The 20,990-nt window shown below is 43.8% G+C and overlaps 2 protein-coding genes across 2 annotated transcripts in view; one reads left to right on the forward strand and one right to left on the reverse strand.

Annotated features, from left to right (window-relative positions):
• LOC132387492 (zinc finger protein 850-like) overlaps window positions 1-20,990 on the forward strand; it is a 65,223-nt gene that overhangs the window by 21,798 nt on the left and 22,435 nt on the right. The gene's annotated exons all lie outside the window — the stretch shown is intronic.
• LOC132387489 (zinc finger protein 850-like) lies at window positions 7,769-19,415 on the reverse strand. Its single transcript, XM_059959857.1, has 2 exons — window positions 19,398-19,415; window positions 7,769-11,202 (listed from the first exon to the last, which is right to left on the reverse strand). The coding sequence occupies exon 2, from the start codon at window positions 10,871-10,873 to the stop codon at window positions 8,558-8,560; it is 2,316 nt and encodes a 771-aa protein (XP_059815840.1). The 5' UTR covers window positions 10,874-11,202; window positions 19,398-19,415; the 3' UTR covers window positions 7,769-8,557.

The raw sequence follows: 20,990 nt of genomic DNA on the forward strand, positions 1-20,990 counted from the left end.
AATGGATCATTCCTCCCCTTCATCAGTCTGTGACTTGGCTCAGTTTGTCTGTCTCCTTCGCATTCTGAGCATGCGCCACACACCCACTGAGATCACATTTTATTTACACGGCTGTGACTAGAGACTTTCTGATTATTATGTCCCTCCCGGCATTTGACGGTGGTGAACTCAGAGTCAGCAATGGTATTGACCCTCAGGAGTAGGTGATTAGGCTTTTTCGTTGGAGATCGATAAACTGCCGGTAGTGTGTGTCTGGATGAGTGGGTCGTTTTCAGACTGGAAGGAGGTAGCGTTTGGAGTTCCTCAGAGATCAGTCCCTGACCACAGTTGTTCACAGGTTAACGTCCTGGCGGAGGCAGCGACATGTGAGATGTCCCAGTCTGCTGGTGACGCAGAAAGAGTGGAGTTGGGGGAGGGGAGGCCATTCACATGCAATTTCGTAGCTTTGCAATCAGTACATAGTGCAACGTGGGGCTGCAGTGGCTGGTTCCAATCTGCTAATTAGATTTGCTGACCACAGTACATTGATCCGCCGGATCCCAAATAATAACGAGGCAGCCGACAGAGAAGAAGTCATCACCCCGACATAGTCATGTCAAGAAAACAACCTCTCCCTCATTGTAACGAAAACAAAGGAGCTGGTTGTGGATTACAGGAGGAATGGAGACAGGGAACAAATTCAACATTTCCAAGTCTGTTATTGACACAAATGCACATTTTAGTATTGATCATGACACAATGTATTTTAAATATCGTTAATGACATAAAACATATTTACAGATTGTTACTGACAGAGAATCGTATAACTTCTGTTCCGCGTATTTTCTGAATGTACTTGCCTGTGATGCTGCAACAAGTCAGTGTTTCTCTGTCCCTGTACCTTCCCGTACTTGAGCACTTGGCAATAAATTCAACAGGACCTGAGAAATCTCAGTGAGATTTGATTAGTGATGATCATCTTGGCAGCTCGGTAGGTCGAATGTATGCGACAGTACACTGTTGAATGCAAAACCCTGAACATTGTCGATGATCAGAGGGATCTTAGACTCCAAGTTCATCGCTCCCTGAAAGAAACTGCACAGATTGATCGGGTGGATAAGAAGGCAAATGACATGGTTGTCCTTATTAGTTGAAGCACTGAGTTCAAAAGTCGGGAAGTTGTGTTGCGGCTGTTACGAGCCTGCGGTCGTATTGTGACTGTTTCTTTAAGAGCGCCGGCGTGAGGAGGCGGGACTATGACGTCAGTCACAGGCTGACAGCGCTGACTGTGGACTGAACCATAAGAGAGAGAGCGATCTGCAGACAGGCAGTCGGCCAGTCTAAAGAGAGAGAGAGAGAGAGAGGAAAAGCTGATCGCTTCAGTTAGTCGCAGCTGAGGCTTGGAACTCTCCTATGCCCACAAGAGTGGGTTGATCATCGGTACACGGAAACACAACGAATATGTGTGGCTGTCACTTCGTATAATCCATAGGAGTGGGTTTTGGAATATCTTGTGTTAACCCTTGCCTGGGTATGTTGTGTGGTATCCCCTGGAAGACGGTAACTCGTCTGTGGACGGATTCAGCGGATAAGAACTTCGACGGCGGTTGGTTTCACCCTGGATTACAAATATCTCTCTCCCATCATTTATTCCGTGGATTACTGAACTTTCCTACTTTACCATCTCAAGACTCTAAGCTTTGTTCCCTCAGTCTCGATAGTCTGGGAGATATATTTACACACATATACACATAACACTGTTAACTTCCCTTCATTTCGTTAAGTTACTATATTATAAGTCGATACTACTAAAGATAATGGTTTTAACATCAAAACCAGACTCCACTGTGAACTCTATTGCTGCTGGTTCGTTTCTAAAACGCCACAGTTTGGAACACAGTTTTATAGAACTCGTTAGACCACATCTGGAGTGTTTCATACTGTTCTGGTCGCCCCGATTCTCGGAAGGATGTCGGGGCTTTGGAGAGGGCACAGAAGAGGTTTACCGGGACACTGCCTGGATTAGAGGACATGAGCTATAACGAGAGGCTGGACAAACTTGTGTTGTTTTCTCCAGAGCGGCGCAGGCTGGGGTGAGACTGGATGGACGTTTATAAGATTACGAGAGGAATAGATCGAGTGGACAGACGATATATTTTTCCTGGGGGTTGAAATGTCTAATACATTTAAGGTGAGTGGAGATGTGAGCGGCAAGTTTGCTTCTTTCCACAGAGTAGTGGGTAAACGGACATCTGTCTGGGGGTAAGAGACCAAAGCGGCCACGTGATCCCGTTTCCTGTTCACGTTTCTCTGCAGATCTGCAGCATCTGCGGGTCACTGCTCTACCTATACATGGAGCTTCATCTTTCCCCGTTCAGACAAGGCAGTGAGATCCGGATCTGTCACGTCCTCTCGTTGTGGTGGACAATATGTTTTTTTTTTCGGCAATATTTTCAGCATGTTTCATTCCACTGTTTTTACCTGCTGAAGTGCTGCCGATGTTTCTGGGTGTCTGACCCACTTATGTGAGAATTTAGCTTTTTATAATTATCTGAGCTTCTCATAAATGTGTGCAGTTCAGTTAAGCTTCACTCCACTACTTCCAAAGCAACAACCCAGTCAGTCAAATAGTTTCACACAATTAAAATAGTTTATTACATCTTTTTTTCATTTTGTACTATTTATATAATTTAACAATGTGATAGTTATATTCTTATATTAAATCACAATTGTTAAAATCTATGGTCAAAAATTAGGTTCTACTTCTGAACGAATTTCATGACATATGCCGGTGCTATTAAACTTGATTCTGATATTGATATGGGAGACCCACCACCAGTCACCTGATCCCACTTACCGCAGATCGTAATGAGAGATTAAAGCCTTTTCTATTTATTTGCGTTCCTCAGAAAGACAACAGTTCAGTTTCCTTCTGTGGTTCCAGAGCAAAAGCTCAGTCTGTCTAATATTTGCACACAATTAAAATGGGGAATTTGTTTATTATCATCATGTACTGAACGACAGTGAAAATCTTCCCTGACGTACCATCCACACAGATCGATACATTACAACGGTACATCTAGCTGATATACGATAAAACAATAACTGTAACAAACATTATGGCTGCAGAGAAAATGCAGTGCAGATAGACATATGGTGCAGGGTCACGTCGAGTTACATTGTGAGGTCGAGTCCATTTTATCATTTTTTTGGCTTATTACTGCAGACAGGAAGCCGTCCTTGAGCCGGGTGGTTCGCTTTAAGGCTTTTGTATCTCTTCCCCGATGTGGGAGCGGGTTTGCAGGAAGAATGTACAGGTTATGAGGTTCTTTGTGTACATGCCCTGCTTTTCTGAGGGAGAGGAAGTGTACGGAGAGTCCATGGAGGGGAAGCTTGTTTCTCTGATGTTCTCTGCTCTCCAAAGTTCTCTGCAGTTCCTTGCAGTCATGGGCAGAGCAGTAGCCATACAAAGGCGTGAAGTATCGACAAGAAGCTCAGAGACATCGGCCTTCACCCTGCCTTGTGTCGCTGGATCCTGGACTTCCTGTCAGATCGCCGGCAGGTGGTAAGAGTGGGCTCCATCTCCTGTCTCTCTGACCCTCAGGACACATACCCCACAGTGTTGTCTCTTTGGCCCTCTCCTTTACTCTCTGTGCACCCATGACTTGTGTTGCCACCCACACCTTCAACCTGCTAATGAAATTGGCTGACAGCACTACATTGATTGGCCTAACCTCAAATAATAACTTTCAATCGATCAAATACCTCCTGACAAGGTTCGGTCCAAACATACTTTTCACGCTTCTTCAGGAGATTGGTCAGAGCAAGAGCGATAGCAGCAAAGTTCTTACGAAAATATCCATCCATTCCCAGAAACCTTCTAAGAGCCTTCTTATCAGTCAGAATAGGAACTTGAGAAATTGCCTGGACTTTTGCCCGAACAGGAGCCAACTTGCTTTGACCAACAACATAGCCAAGACAGGTCACAGTGGCATGGCCAAATTCACTCTTAGCTAACTGTAAGGTCGTCCTGAGAAAGCCTGTCAAACGGCTTCTCTACTGCAGAGATATGCTTTTCCCAAGTGTCACTCCCTGTGGCTAAGTCATCAATATAGGCATCTGTGTGTTCTAACCCTCGAATTACAGAATCAATCATTCTCTGGAATGATCCTGGACCATTTTTCCTTCCAAAAGAGAAAACATTGTATTCATACAACCCAGAAGGTGTCACAAATGCAGAAATTTCTCTACCTCTGTCCGTCAATGGATCACACCAATACCCTTTCAACAGATCAATCTTTGTAAGAAATTTAGCTTTTCCAGACTTATTGATGCAATCATCCTCCCTAGGGATAGGAGAGGATTCTGTTTTTGTTACTGCATTTACCTTCCCATAATCAGTGCAAAATCTAACACCACCATCAGGTTAAGGCACAATAACGCAGGGTGAGCTCCAATCTGATGCCAAAGGACTAATAATACCATTTTCATCATATATTAAATTCCTTGCTCAGCCAATTTACACTTTTCGACGTTCATGCAATATGGGTGTTGTTTAATCGGTTTGGCTTGACCAATATCTACATCGTGTACTGCGACTGTGGTTTGCTTGGGAACATCGTGAAATAAATCTTTAAACATCAGGATTACTTCCTTCAGCTGTTGTTGTTGCTTTGGCTGCAGATGAGCCAACTCGTTAGCAATGTTTTCTGGAACAACCGAGTTCATTAGCCTAACTGGGACCATGTTTGGCTTGTGAAAATTCTCAGACGAGTCGATTGTTTCATTCTCAATATGTTTTGACAACAACACTCACAGACGGTGCCTGCTTGTCAAAATATGGCTTCATTATATTTATGTGTACCACCTGTGTTAGTTTACGTTGGTCGGGTGTTTTAATAGCATTATTCAGATCATTAATTTGAGAGACTATTTCAAGCACCTTATCTCCCACCTGATATTTTCTTTCTCAAGCCCACTTATCAAACCAACACTTCATTTTGTTTTGAGAGATCTTTAAGTTTTGTCTCACTAGACTACAGACTTGGTGTAGTTTATTCTTGAACTTCTAAACAGAGTCTAACAAGTTAACATGTACATCCCCATCAATCCACTGTTCCTTTAACAAGGACAAGGTTCCCCTCACTATAAATTTTAAAAAGGGTTCACCGAATGCAGTTATAGGGCAGAGTGGGGCCACTGGGGTGACCTGATTCGGTTTACCCACAACTTGACAAGTGCGACAGCTTCTGCAAAAGGTCACAACATCTTTCCTCAAATTAGGCCAGTAGAATTATTACATAACTGTTTACAGTTTTATTCACTCCAAAATGTCGACCTAATGGCATACTGTGGGCCAAAGTTAAAATTTCAGCCATATAACTTTAGGAACTACAACTTGGTGAACAATTTCCCATTCCTCACTCGCTGGTATAGCAGGTGGCCTCCACTTCCTCATTGACACTTCATCATGAGATAATACCCTACTGGCACATTCTTAATCTCATCATCTGAGAGGGCTGTTTCTTTTAAAGCTTCAATCTCAGGGTCTCGGTTCTGTTCTGCTATAAACTCCTTCCTAGACAGGGATAAATCTTTCTCATCAGACTTACGACTGAATCCTGTTGAAACAATGAAGGCAGAAATTCCCTGACAAGTCATCATAACCTGAATCCCGATTTTGGCTATCATGGGTATCAGAATCATGCTGCACAGATTCGTCTGCGTCGGCATACTTTTAGCCATACTTTGAGTTCCTGCGCAGGAAGGATAAATGTTAAAATCCATCTGTGGGTCGTCAGTGGTTGTCTTAGTTGTCAACAGCGCTGCAGGAACAATTTTAGGTCATTCCTTAACAGCAAACTAACATCTTCCAATGGTAAAATGGAGTATAATCCAATTTTAACAGGTCCCAAAAGCAACCCTGACAGTAAATTTACCTTGTACAATGGCACAGAAACCATGCTACCCCCAAAGCCTTTAATAAGATTTACTTCATCAGTGTTCGTCTCATCACCAAACTTTAGAACGCTGTCTAATATAAGTGACTGAGAATCCCCAGTAACTCGAAGAATTTTTGGTAGTTGGGTTGACCCTTCCTTTACTAATACAAACCCATTTGACATAAAATGATCAAAAGCCTTCTTAATTCAGTCAGAGTTCTCAGTCCATAACTGAGCCTCAACAGAATGTTCAGAACCCTGTGGGTTTATAGGTGCGTCAACAAACTGAACACCGGCATTTGGGACTGGCTTCTTTTCATTTTTCTTATTCAGGATAGAACAATTAGCCATCACATGACCAGTTTTCTTACAATAGTAACGAGCAAGACCAGAATATTTCTCTTTCAGCTGCTTCCCTTCATCCTTACTCTTGTCACTAGTCCCAGCTGTAATTTCTGGTTTACCCTGGTGATCTCTGGCACTCTTTTGGAAGCTCTTATTTGGGATAATCTTAACCTTATGAGTAAAAGCAAACTCATCTGCTATTCTATCAGACTCCTGCAAATTGGCAGTATCCTTTTCATCTAAATATGTCTTTATGTCGTCAGGAGCACACCTTTTGAATTCTTCAATTAAAACTAACTCTTTCAAGCTATTAAAATCATCATATACTTATCATCATCATCATATATGTGCACCAGCGATCAAAACACACAGACTTCTCATAAGCAAATTACATATGTCCGGTTCACAGATTTCCACAAATTTCAAAACTTTTGCCTGTATGATTCTGGGACCAACTCGTAAGCTTTGAGCACAGCCTGTTTCACTATGTCACAATCAGCTGCTTCATCAACTGTCAAAGCAGAATAGTTGCTAAGCCTCCCCCTTTGTAAGAGAACCAACCCTCTTTTGGCCACTTTAAATTCTAAGCAACCTTCTCAAAATGCTGTAAGTATTTATCAACCTCTGTCTCATCAAATGGAGGTACCAATTTAATTTCCTGACTGGCCTCAAACTCATCACCAGAGTCTAACGCTAGACCCCTTTGCTGCAACCACTGTATCTTTTCCAGCTCGAATAGCCTCTGTCCTTCTGCTTCCTCCCTCTGTTTTTCTGCCTCCTCTCTGATTTTCTGCCTCGATAGCCTCAAACTGCCTCTGCCTTTCCGCAGCCTCCATCTTTAATTTTTCTCACTCGTACTGGAGCTCAAGCTCACTAGATTTACTTTCAGGAAACACCTCCAACTCCTCCACTTTAAACACACTCTCAGAAACATAATGTTCAGCTATTACCCTCTGCAACTGTGCCCTCCTCATTGTCAATTTCAACATAGCAAGTTTTAACCTTCTAGCAAGACTCAACAACTCAATCCGTCTGGCATCCTCTAATGCCTCAGAGGTTGCCGCTTCCAAACAATAATCAGCATCCGCTGCTGATTTTCCACACACAAATAAATCAAAAGGGACTTCCCCAATGAAATCAATATTTAATGACGACGCCCCCATAGATGTTCATATCCCGGATGCAGGCCCCAATTTTGTTATGAATTGTAAAGCTTTTGAAACAAATCAGCACCAATAGACTACACCTGAAACAACACTCACACAAAATGCTGGTGGAACACAGCAGGCCAGGCAGCATCTATAAGGAGAAGCACTGTCGACGTTTCAAGCCAAGACCCTTCGTCAGGACTGCCTGAGACTGCCTGACGAAGGGTCTCGGCCTGAAACATTGACAGTGCTTCTCCTTATAGATGCTGCCTGGCCTGCTGTGTTCCACCAGCATTTTGTGTGTGTTTGAATTTCCAACATCTGCAGATTTCCTCGTGGAGACTACAGCAGGAATCTGTTTTTGATGTTAAAACTACCTTTATTAGAATGTACTTATAATATAGTAACTTAAGCAAGATAAACAAAAGTTAACAGTGTTATGTTTATATATGTGTGTAAGTATAAATCCAAAACTATTGAGCATGGGGGAACCAAGGTCTGGAGTCTTGAGATGGTAAATTATGAAAGTTCAGTTCAGCCACGGAATAACTGATGAGAGAGATATTTGTAATCCAGGGTAAATGTAAAGGGAAGGCAATTATGTCAAATTCCACAGGTTCCATGGTGGTAAAACAAGAGAACAGTCACTGCAGATTTTATCTGTCATCCTTCCAAATCCACATACTAATTATCACCCAAAGTGACTTGTCACAAGGGGTATCGTCTTCAAATGAATTACCACACCACACACAGGCAAGGGTTAACACATCAGTGGTCTTCATAGGATACCCCAAATCAGATCCACTCATACGGATCAAACGACGTGACAACCACACATTTGTGTACGCTGAATCGATAATTAACCCACTTTTGTGGGCATAGGGAAATTCCAAACAGTGACCCTTGGCACCTATTTCCCTTGTATAGATCCTTCCATTTCATCTCCTGACTCTGAGTGTCTGTGTCCTCAGCTAAAACTAAACAAGCTGGGAGTGATGTAAACAAGCTGCAAGTCAGACTGATTCATCTTCTTAATCTCTCTCTCTTAAAATGACAGTCCACAGCAAACAAAACCTAGGGATTCATAACAACTGACTGGAGTGCCAGTAGTTGGGATGACTGAGTGAATCCTTGCCCACATTCTCAGCAGGTAAATGGCTTCTCTCCAGTGTGAACTCGCTGATGTCTCTGTAGTGTGGAAGAGCGAGTGAATCTCTTCCCACATTCTGAGCAGGTGAATGGCCTCTCTCCAGTGTGAACTCGCTGATGTTCCAGTAATCTGGATGACTCAGTGAATCTCTTCCCACAGACGAAGCAGATGAACGGCTTCTCCCCAGTGTGAACTCGCTGATGTCTCTGTAGGCTGGATAAATGAGTGAATCTGCTCCCACAGTCTGAGCAGGTGAATGGCCTCTCTCCAGTGTGAACTCGCTGATGACTCTGTAGGTGGGATGACTGAGTGAATCTCTTCCCACATTCTGAGCAGGGGAACGGCATCTCCCCAGTGTGAACTCGCTGGTGTTCCAGAAGGTGGGATGACAGAGTGAACCGTTTCCCACATTCTGCGCAATTGAACGGCTTCTCACCAGTGTGAACACGCTCATGTCTCAGTAGGGTGGAAGATTGAGTGAATCCCTTCCCACATTCTGAGCAGGAGAACGGCTTCTCCCCAGTGTGAACTCGCTGATGACCCTGTAGGTCGGATGACTGGGTAAATCCCTTCCCACATTCTGAACAGGTGAACGGCCTCTCCCCAGTGTGAACTCGCTGATGACTCTGTAGTTGGGATGACTGGGTAAATCCCTTCCCACATTCTGAACAGGTGAACGGCTTCTCCCCAGTGTGAACTCGCTGATGACTCTGTAGGCTGGATGGATCAGTGAATCTCTTCCCACAGACTGAGCAGGTGAACGGCTTCTCCCCAGTGTGAACTCGCTGATGGCTCAATAGGTGGGATGACTCTGTGAATCTCTTCCCACAGACTGAACAGATGAACGGCTTCTCCCCAGTGTGAGCTCGCTGGTGTCGCTGTAGGGTGGATGAATGAGTGAATCTCTTCCCACAGACTGAGCAGGTGAACGGCTTCTCCCCAGTGTGAACTCGCTTATGACTCTGTAGTTGGGATGACTGAGTAAATCTCTTCCCACATTCTGAACAGGTGAACGGCTTCTCCCCAGTGTGAACTCGCTGATGACTCTGTAGGTGGGATAACTGAATGAATCCCTTTCCACATTCTGAGCAGATGAACGGCTTCTCCCCAGTGTGAACTCGCTGATGTCTCTGTAGGCTGGATAAATGAGTGAATCTGCTCCCACAGTCTGAGCAGGTGAATGGCCTCTCCCCAGTGTGAACTCGCAGATGACTCTGTACTTGGGATAACTGAGTAAAACTCTTCCCACATTCTGAACAGGTGTACGGCTTCTCCCCAGTGTGAAGTCGCTGATGACTCTGTAGGCTGGATGGATCAGTGAATCTCTTCCCACAGACTGAGCAGGTGAACGGCTTCTCCCCAGTGTGAACTCGCTGATGGCTCAATAGGTGGGATGACTCTGTGAATCTCTTCCCACAGACTGAACAGATGAACGGCTTCTCCCCAGTGTGAGCTCGCTGGTGTCGCTGTAGGGTGGATGAATGAGTGAATCTCTTCCCACAGACTGAGCAGGTGAACGGCTTCTCCCCAGTGTGAACTCGCTTATGACTCTGTAGTTGGGATGACTGAGTAAATCTCTTCCCACATTCTGAACAGGTGAACGGCTTCTCCCCAGTGTGAACTCGATGATGACTCTGTAGGTTGGATGGATCAGTGAATCTCTTCCCACAGTCTGAGCAGGTGAATGGCTTCTCCCCAGTGTGAACTCGCTGATGACTCTGTAGGTGGGATAACTGAATGAATCCCTTTCCACATTCTGAGCAGATGAACGGCTTCTCCCCAGTGTGAACTCGCTGATGTCTCTGTAGGCTGGATAAATGAGTGAATCTGCTCCCACAGTCTGAGCAGGTGAATGGCCTCTCCCCAGTGTGAACTCGCAGATGACTCTGTACTTGGGATAACTGAGTAAAACTCTTCCCACATTCTGAACAGGTGTACGGCTTCTCCCCAGTGTGAAGTCGCTGATGACTCTGGAGGGTGGATGAATCAGTAAATCCTTTCCCACATTCTGAGCAGGTGAATGGCTTTTCCCCAGTGTGAACTCGATGATGTCTCAGTAGGCTGGATAACTCACTGAATCCTTTCCCACATTCTGAGCAGGTGAATGGCTTCTCTCCAGTGTGAACTCGCTGATGTACCAGTAGGTTGGATAACTCACTGAATCCTTTCCCACATTCTGAGCAGGTGAATGGCTTCTCCCCAGTATGAACTCGCTGATGTCTCCGTAGGTTGGATGTCTGAGTGAATCCCTTCCCACAGACTGAACAGGTGAATGGCTTCTCCCCAGTGTGAACTTGCTGGTGAGCCATTAGGTCAAATGACTGAGTGAATCCTTTCCCAGAAATTCAACAGATCACCAGCCTCCGCCCGGTGTGGTGTGAACTGACTGGTGTGTCCACAGGCGGGAAGACCAACTGAATCCTTTTTCACACACAGAACAGGTGAATGGCCCTGCCCAGTGTGAACTTGCTGATGTACCTTCAGTTGAGATGACCGAATAAATCCCTCCCCACAGTCTGAGCAGGAAGGATGGTTGATTGAATATCCTTGCTCCACTTCTTAAATATCCAGACAGAGACAGCAAAACTGGCGGACTGTGTTTGAGATTCCTGGTGACAAATTCCTTCTCATTTTTATCCTGTGAAAAGATTTACAAAATCCATCAATGGATTTAGGACCACATTTCAGATGAGAATTCTTGAGTTGCCAAGGTTTGATCTGGTATCACACTGTTACAGTGATGTTCAACCCAAGTTGGACAGAGAAATCATCTCCTGACTGGGCAGAGTGCTGGAACCTGGAATGACCATCAATTCCCTGATGCTCTTCCTGTCTCTATAACAATGGGGCATTTCTGCCGCCTCCAATCTGTGACCTGGCTCATTTTGACTCTCTCCGTTGGTATTATTCCCTGTTCCTGTTGAGCAGTATGGGTGCCTGGCCCCACAGTAACTGAAACAGTCTCACGCAAATTGTCTTTGTGGATGTGCACCTGGGATTTTCTTTTATGTATTATTAACTTAAACTGCCACAGTTTTAACACCATATAAAAAAAACTCGTGCTGAGATGAATGGTTGGTCCGCACAGCGGTTAAAAGGGGTTAGAGTGAATTTTTGTAATATTTCAGGTTCTTGTAGAAAATTACAACACAGAAACAGGTCCTTTGGGCCATCTAGTCTGTGCTGAACTATTTAAACTGCCACTCCCACACCCCTACCATCCAGGTACCTACACGAACCTCTTAAATGTTGAAATGGAGCTCGCATGCACCACTCGGGATGGCTGCTCATTCCAAACCTAGATGACCATCTGTGTGAAGAAGATTCCCCTCATGTTCCCCTAAAGATTTCACCTTTCACCCTTGACCCCTGGCCACTGGTTGAAGTCCCACCCAATCTCAGTGGAGAAAGCCAGCTTGCATTTACACTATCTGTGCCCCTCTACCACAATCAAATCTCACCTCGATCTTCCACATTCCAAGGAATGAAGTCCTGACCTGTTCAATCTTTCCTTATAACCAAGTACTCCAAACTTGGCAACATCCTTGTGAATTTCCTCTGAAATCTCTGAAACTCTTTTAAATCTTTCCTGTAGGTAGGTGACCAAAACATCACACAACACTCCAAATTAGGCCTCTTTTACAAGTCAACATAATATCCATCTGTTGTCAGTATTTGGTTCATGAAAGCCAATGGGCTAAAATCTTTCTTTCCATCACTATCTAACTGTGATACCACTTTCAGTGAATTAAGGACTTATATTCCCAGGTCCCTTTCTTCTACAACACTCCTCCGTGCCCGACCAGTCACTGTGAAAGACCTCTGTTGGTAGGTCAGTCCAAAGTGCATCAACTCACACTTGTCTGCATTAAATTCCATTTTCCATTTCTCAAACCATTTTCCCAGGGGGTCCAGATTGCACTGCAAGCCATGATAGTCTTCCTCGCTGTCCACTACACCACCAGTCTTGGTGGTCATAAATCTGCTAATCCAGTTAACCACACTATCATCCAGATTACTGATCTAGATGACAAACCACAACAGATTCAGCACTGATCCCTGTGGCAACCACTAGTCACAGGCCTCCAGTCAGAGAGGCAACCATCTGCTACCACTCTCTGGCTTCTGCCAAAGACAGTGTCTCATCCAATTTACTATCTCATCTTGAATGCTGAGTGACTGAAACTTCTTGACCAACCTCCCATATGAGACAAGCGCCTTGCTAAAGTCCATGTAGACGACATCCACTGCCTTGTCTGCCTTGTCTTCATCCACTTTCCTGATAACTTCCTCGAGTAGCTCCATGAGATTGGTTAGACATGACCTACCATGCACAAAGCCGTGCTGCCTATACTTAATCAGTCCACATCTATCCAAATACTTATATTTCCGGTTCTTGCACATACGTTCCAGTAACTTTCCCACTATTCACTACTAGTCACCACTCCGTGGGTTTGGAGATTTCCCTTGAATTTCATAGAATGATAGAAATCTATAGCACATTACAGACCCTTTGGCCCACAGTGCTGTGCCGACTATGTAACTTACTCTAGAAGCTGCCTGGAGTTTCCCTAGCGCATAGTCCTCTATGTTTCTGAGCTCCATGTAACTATCTAAGAGAGTGTGAAAAGTCCCTGTTGTATCCGCCTCGACAACCGCTGCTGGCAGTGCATTCGACACATCCAACACTCTCTGTGTAAAAAACCTACCCCTGACATCCCCTCCGCATATATTTCCAAGCACCTTAAAACTATGCCCCATCCTGTTAGCCATGTTAACGCTGGGAAAAAATCCTCTGGCTATCCACACACTCAATGCCCCTCATCATCTTATACACCTAAAAAAGGCTCCAAACATAAACAAGGAAATTTTACATTGCTCTGAGGATTTGTTGGAAGTAAACAAAATTATGAGGGTATAGATAGGGTAAATGCAAGCAGCTTTTTCCACTGAGGTTGGGTGGGATGACAACCAGAGGTCATGGGTAAGTGGGGAAGGTGAAAATTTAATGGGAACATTTGGAAAAGTTCTTTGCTGAAATGGTCGTGAGAGTGCAGAATGAGATGTCAGCACTAGTGGTGAATATGAACTCGATTTCACCATTAAGAGAAGTTTGACAGGTACCTGGATGGTAGGGGTACGGAGGGTGATGATCCCAGTGCAGGTAGTTGCAGGTAGCTTAAATGTTTTTGTGGCATTGACTAAATGGGCCAAATAGCCTGTTTCTCCACTGAACTTCTCCATGTTTCTGCGACAGAGAAGCTGGCCAAACTTGTTTGGAAGGGAAAAGATAGGAGTGACAATGGAGCAGCAATGGCTGGAGTTTCTGGGAGCAATTCGAGAGCTGAGTAATCGATACATCCCAAAGACGTGGAAGCATTGGAATGGCAGCAGGGCACAACCGTGGGTTAAATGAGAATCCAAAACCAACATAAAAGCAGAGGAGAGGGCAAACAAAAGAGCAAAGGACCATTAGGAAGCTTTTAGAATCCAACAGAAGACAACTAAAGGAAAGTCAGATGAGTTCGGGAGTGGAATTATGAAATGGTTGTCATTAATGAGTTTTGGTTGCACCCAACAGTCCACAGCATTTAGAGGAACGAGATATCCAGGGCCTCATTATCTCTTGAAAACCAAGATTCCCTACACTAGTTACCATTCAACTTTTATTTTGTCAGACACATACAAACTCTACACCCTTAAAATTTCTTTCTGAAGAACTCCCACTTACCAAGTTCTCCTTTGCTAAAAAACATCCTGTCCCAATCCACACTTGTTAAATCCTTGCAAATATCATAAAAATTGGCCTTTCTCCAATTTAGAATCTCAAGAGAGGTCCAGGCCTCTGCTTTTCTGTATTTACTTGGAATCTCATGATCAGTAGATACAAAGTGTTCCCATACACTAATTTCTGTCACTCGCCCTAGATCACTTCCCAATAGCTTATTGCACACTTCTACATCGGGAATTTTACATACTGATTAAGGTAGATTTGATAAGCTCTACCCCATCTAGTCCTTTTACAGCCTAGGATTCCAGTCAATAAATGGAAAGTTAAAATCACTCACTTTGTCAACGTTTGTTTCTTGGCATAGTCCGCAATCTCTCTACAGATTTGTTCCTTGAAATCCCTCAGACTGTTGGGCGCAAGCAAGTCCAAGTAATGGCTACAATATCATAATTTCATGTCCTGAGGTCTGAATGACATCTGTTTGGTGTCAAAAAAAGAACCTTGCCCTCAATGTCACTGAAACAAAGGAGCTGGCTGTAGACTACAGGAGAAATGGAGACAGGCTGACCCAGGATCTGGGGTTGAGAGGGTGAACAGCTTTAAGTTCCCTGGCACACACAACACCGAGGATCTCACCGGGTCTGTACATACTGGCTGTGTGGTGAAAAAGGCACAACAGCACCACTTTCACCGCAGGCGGTTCAGGAAGTGTGGGACGGGGCCCCAAATACTAACAACTTTCCACAGGGGCACAATTGAGAGCATCCTGACTGGCTGCATCACTGCCTGGTATGGGTGCTGTACTTCACTCAGTTGCAGGATTCTGCAGAGAGTGGTGCGGACAGCCCAGCGCATATGTAGATGTGAACTTCTCACTATTTAGGACATTGACAAAAACAGGTGTGTAAAAAGGGCCACTGTGTAAAAAAGATCATTGGGGACCAGAGTCACCCCAACCACAAACTGTTACAGCTGCTACCATTTGGGAAACGGTACCACAGCCTGAAAGCCCGGATCAACAGGCCCAGGGACAGCTTCTTCCACCAGGCCCTCTGATTGATTAATTCATGCTGATACAATTGTACTTTTATTTATCTTGACTGTCCTGTTGTACATACTATTTATTATAAACTATTATAAATTTCACATTGCAACTTTAGACAGAGACGTAACATAAAGATTTCTACAACTCGTGTATGAAGAATGTAAGTAATAAAGTCAATTCGATTCAATTCACCCTCTCCACTATCTGCTCTGTCATTCTGGCTCCAATCCTCCCTGCAACTTTAGTTTAACCACCCACCCCACAGGGGAGCACCAGCAAGCCTTGCCACTAGGATATTCGTCCCTTTCTACTTCTGTTCCACTAACTAACAAATCCCCTATCACCCCTTTGACTTTCCTCTGCCAGGTAATTCCCCCCAACAGTTTCTAAAGTGTCCACCTGTTGTTGTGGGGGATGGCAACAAGAGTACTCGGCGATGGCTATTTAACATTCTCCTTCCTGACTCTCACCCAGTTTCCTGTGTCCTGCACCTTGGGTGTAACTCACCTCTCTGCTCGTCATACCTATCACACCCTCCGATGCTTGGATGATGCGGAATTCATCCATTTCCAGCTCCAACTCCTTAAAGTGCAACTGGATATACCCCTTCTACGTGAGGGCGTCAGGGACATTGGAGGTCTCCCCGCCTTCCCACCAATATCCCCTCTAATTTGTAATGACCAGTGTGTGCAAAAACCTTGTACTGTACAATTTTTACCAAGTGACAACAACATGTGCAAACTGAATTTTATATAGAGAGGTATTCATTTCAACAGCGAGCAAATCACTGTCAGTAAGAACTTCTGGTTGAGTCTTGATTGAGTTCATCTGCACTCTCACACAACCTATGTAACAGGTTAATGAAGGATTTACTCGCCACAGCTTCTGCAAACCACCTATTTGTGATTTTCTTGCTAAATGATGCTTTCAATTTCAGATTTCCAAATATCACTCCACTTCTTCCCACTTGAAAATTCTCCAGCAACAATACAGACGGTATTGTACATAAGTATTTCCCCTGAAGTCTCACCCAGGTGACTGACAGTGGTGAACTCAGTGATGGTAATGCCAAGGAATACTGCCTTTAAGGACAATAGTCCGTCTCCCTGGAGTCTGGCACATTTCTGATGTGAAAGCTACTTGTTGCCCAGGGCAAAGGTGTTTGATATCATTACGTAGCCAGACAGAATTGGTGGAAGCATGTTCTCACTGGTAGAAAAATGCAGACCGAGAGGAGGTAGAACAAGCAACAGACACAAAATGCTGGAGGAACTCAGCAGGCCAGGCATTATCTATGGAAAAGAGTACTAATGCTGAATTCCTCCAGCAATTTGTGTGTGTAGCTTGGATTTCCAGCACCTGCAGATTTCCTCTTTGTGATTGGAGGTAGATCAAAGATGATTTTCTCAACTGGTGATGTAAAAGATTTTAGAGCCATAGAATAGAACACGACAGCACAGTACAGGCCCTTCAGCCCTCCATGTTGTGCCAACCCATATAAACCTTAAAAAAAAGAACTAAACCCACACTACCCCATAACCCTCCATTTTTCTTTCATCCATGTGTCTGTCCAAGAGGCTGTTAAATACCCCTAATGTTTTAGCCTCCACCATCACCCCTGGCAAGTCATTCCAGTCACTCACAACCCTCTGTGTAAAAAAAAACTTACCCCTGATGTCTCCCCTAAACTTCCCTCCCTTAATTTTATACATATGCCCTCTGGTGTTTGCTGTTGGTGCCCTGGGAAACGGGTACTGACTATCCACCCTGTCTATGCCTCTCGTAATCTTTTAGCCCTCTATCAAGTTCTAGACCTTTCATATTATTTCACATTTCATAAAGATTGAAACAGAATAGGCTGAAACACACTGTTCAAAAGTGCTGGCGTTCAATCCACTTGGTGCATTGACTCATTACATTTTTGGGGTGTATGTTTGTCAGAAACACATCCAACAGATTTCCCATCAGAAGTGCAGGAAAATTCTGGACCTGATTTCAAATGAACCACTGAGCACTCTGAAAAAAAGGTGCGGCAGAGGCCGATTTCTCCCTTGTGCTTTTATTTTTAGTGTGAACTATGTAACATTGATGGTGATTAATGATCATTACTTTCAGGCGACAGCCCTCCAAACATGTGACGAACCACAGTAAAACTTAGTGAACCTGCCATGGTTGGGTCTTGGGTGTCGGACTAGCAGATTTTCTGTATTATTTGATGTTCTCATATTAATACATCATACCTCACTTCCAAATCACTGTTTTTCGACATCACATTACAGAATGATGTGTTCCACATAACCTCCAAGTTTAAAAGAGGCTCAGAAAATAAGGTCAAAGTAAGTTTCAAAGGCATCTGGGAAACAGAAACGTGCAAGTTTAAAGGGAGCAGAGATACCTGACTGACCTGCTTGAGGTGTTGAGCTACCTAAAATGCATTCTTGAACATATAGTGTAGATTTAAAGCATTAATTGGATTTAAATTATTTCATTAAATTAACATTATCTTGGATCTCTTAATCCTAATTCACAAGTTTAACGTAGGATTAACCCTTCTGCATTTGGATAACTACAATCTTTGTTCTTTTCTTTTGAAAAATGCAGTCACATGATAAAACTATTCAAACTTCAGACCAAAAGTCTTTTTTTTCCCCACTTCTATTTTTTCCCAGGAAAAAAATACTATAAACTTTTTGCTATTTAAAATTGGTAACATTTGTCAATTCATGCTGTTGTTTAAAATTAAATTGCTTAACTCCCTGAAGCAAACTTGTAAGTTCACGAGCTAATAAAGAATTGAACAAAGAGGATTGTATATTTTACACACAAAGCAGCATAATGTCAATGCTCCTACATCATAAATTGGGAGACGAATGTACACATCCCAACATTATTAGGTATTTGTACTCAATTTTTCCCACAGATGGTGAACTGCTAATCTTGGCTGGTTCATCAGGCATAGCATGAAGTAGATTTGAAGGGAGGTGGGGTGGTTTCTGTATTTGCGGCAGTGCTGGGAGGAAAAATCAGCATGAATGATGAATGTCTTTAATGTCCCTTCCTATAAAATACTCTACAAATGTTTCACACTTATTTGACCTTGAGCTTTTTTTTTTCAAACACTTTAGTCAGGATTACTTAGAATTTCAACATCTCTTTTCCAGCGAAAATAATAAGTGGGAAGGGGTATAATTTAAAGATCCTATATATTCAATTTAATCTACCCCATTCTAATGAGATGTTTATTCAGTTATTCATGCTATTGACAAGGCTCCGAATAAACCAAATGAGGACCAATAGGTGTGGTCCATTCTTACAACCAGTTCGATGGCATAATTTTAAACTCACTTCTCCATGTCTTCACATTTAGGAGCAGAATCACAAGAAGAGGTGGCAAATGACCAGGGAAAGCTTCACACAGAATCACAGAATAATTATTATAAAATTATTGTTGGCATGAAAGGAGATCATCAACCAGAACTATCCTCTCAATTCCAATCCTTTTCTCTTGCTCTGCATCACTCAAAAATTCCCTCTCATTTCCTTTCCAATTCTATTTGAAAGTACCATCTTAGTCTTTGACAGTACTGTCCTGTGGATATCCAATAACTGTGCTCTGGAAGTCCAATCCACAGTAGAATAGATAGATAAGGAATGACAGATAAGGTTGTGGCCTAAGGTAGAAGGAGTCAATTTTAGAAAATCTAGCACATCTATTTTTCAACATAGTCCACTCCTACATTTACACACTTAGTCCAGCAGTCGTGTAACATACGAATCTTGGACCTCCAGAGAGTGTCCACAGACGGGTTTTGTTCCCTTTCTCCGAGTTCCTAATCCTTGCATTTAGATAGCTGGAGCTCAGCTCTTGTCTGAGAGATCCATCGGTTCCCATTCCCTCATCAGCCGGGAGCTCCCCGGGGCCCGTGTACGGATCGTGGGGCTGAGAGAGAGGGAAGAGGGCAGGACTGTCCCGGAATTGCTGCCCACGGTCTCCGAAATTCGGAGGAATTATCCCGAAGTCGGTGTTTAAGATAAAAACACGGAGAATCGCTCTTACCTGCAACCGACATTTTCAAGGCCTCGTGTGCTGCGCGCATGCGTGATACTCGGGGACGTCGTCAGCCTGACGCCTGCGCAGTTCATCAGTGCTTCAGTGCCTGATAAGAATTATTCGCGCCGGGCCTTAAGGGTAATAACGGTGCCATTAAAGAGTTCTTGAAGCACCGGTTCAATGTCCATATCTCATTTTTTTTCGGGTATATAGAAAAAATCTGAAGCTTTTTTAACGCAGGAAGCGGCTCACATAAACAATGTATTCAATATCCACGTGTATCTAATGCCAATGTAAAGTGCAGGTATAAAACACAGGAGATTCTGCAGTGGCTGGACATACAGAGACGCACACACACAAAATGCTGGAGGAGCTCTGCAGTTCAGGTCGTAACTAAGCAGCAGACTCCACAGTCTAGGCATGCTGAAGAGGCTCGGTCTAAAAGTTGTTTATTTATTCCTCTCCACAATTGCTGCCTAATCTTTTGATTTCCACCAGTATTTTGCAGAAACTAACAATCTTTTTTTTCGGTCAACCAGTTTCCAATTTTTTCTGATTTTCCTTTTGTAGCCATATCCTGTTGGTCTGTTTCTTCCCTCTCCTAAACCCCAGACCCATTCTCTCTCTGGAGCCGCAAAGCCTGACTCAGGCTGGCAACTCTTTGGTTTCTGATTCTGCACCATCGAAGTTTCACTCGCTAGTCTGCTGTCAGACTTTAGAGGTGCATTGTGTTACGAGACCTCAGATTCGTTTACTGTGAGTGTCGCTTTAAGTGCCTGAGTGAGGCGGGTCTGTGACGTCACACAGGCGCTGCAGCAGAGACAGAGAGACAGAGGGGGGAGGAGAGGGAGGGGAGAGAGAGAGATAGAGGGAGACGAAGAGAGGAAGAGTGAGAGAGACTTCAGGTTGTCACTGCTATGCCCAAAAGATTGGGTTGATCATCGGCACGCAGTGCACAACGGATGTGTGACTGTCACTTCGTATCATCCATATGTGTGGATTTCCCTTACCCGGAATCGGGGTGTTCTGTGGTAACCACCCGAAGAAGATATTCTTGTGACTGTCACCTGGTGATATTTCTAAGTGTATTTCGGAACTAATCGACGGATAAGATCTTCGGCGACTGTTATTCCGTTCACCCAGCGTGGAATGTGTGTGGAATTCTTCATAATTGCCTTCTCTCTACATCTTCGTGTGGATTTACAAATCTCTCCTCTCACTCGCTTGTTCCGTAGATGACTGAACTTTTCCACTTTACCATCTTAAGACTTTAAGCATTGTTTCCCAATAGTTTGGAATACGTACAACACCGTTAATTGCTGTTTATTTCGTTCAATCTTTTAGATTTGGAGTAGATACTAATGAAGAGAGTGGTTTTAACATCGAAACCAGACTCCGTTAGTGATCTATTTGCTGCTGGTAAAAATTGCAACAACCCAGCTGTCTGAGGCACAGTCCTTTAAAATAGGTGAAAATGACACAAAACATTGAAAAGAGCGGAGAAGAAGGAGTTTAACCAACTTCGTCCGGAGCCCTGAACAACGTCACAACCACAGTGAGCTCATCGTCTTGTTCAGCCCGGAGAAAATCATGCAGGGA

Source organism: Hypanus sabinus, unplaced genomic scaffold, assembly GCF_030144855.1.
Source record: "Hypanus sabinus isolate sHypSab1 unplaced genomic scaffold, sHypSab1.hap1 scaffold_192, whole genome shotgun sequence".
NCBI lineage: Eukaryota > Metazoa > Chordata > Chondrichthyes > Myliobatiformes > Dasyatidae > Hypanus > Hypanus sabinus.

Bases quoted from the DNA above. Each gene is read 5' to 3' on its own strand.
- LOC132387489 (XM_059959857.1), bottom strand. From the start codon at position 10,873: ATGGCTCACCAGCAAGTTCACACTGGGGAGAAGCCATTCACCTGTTCA.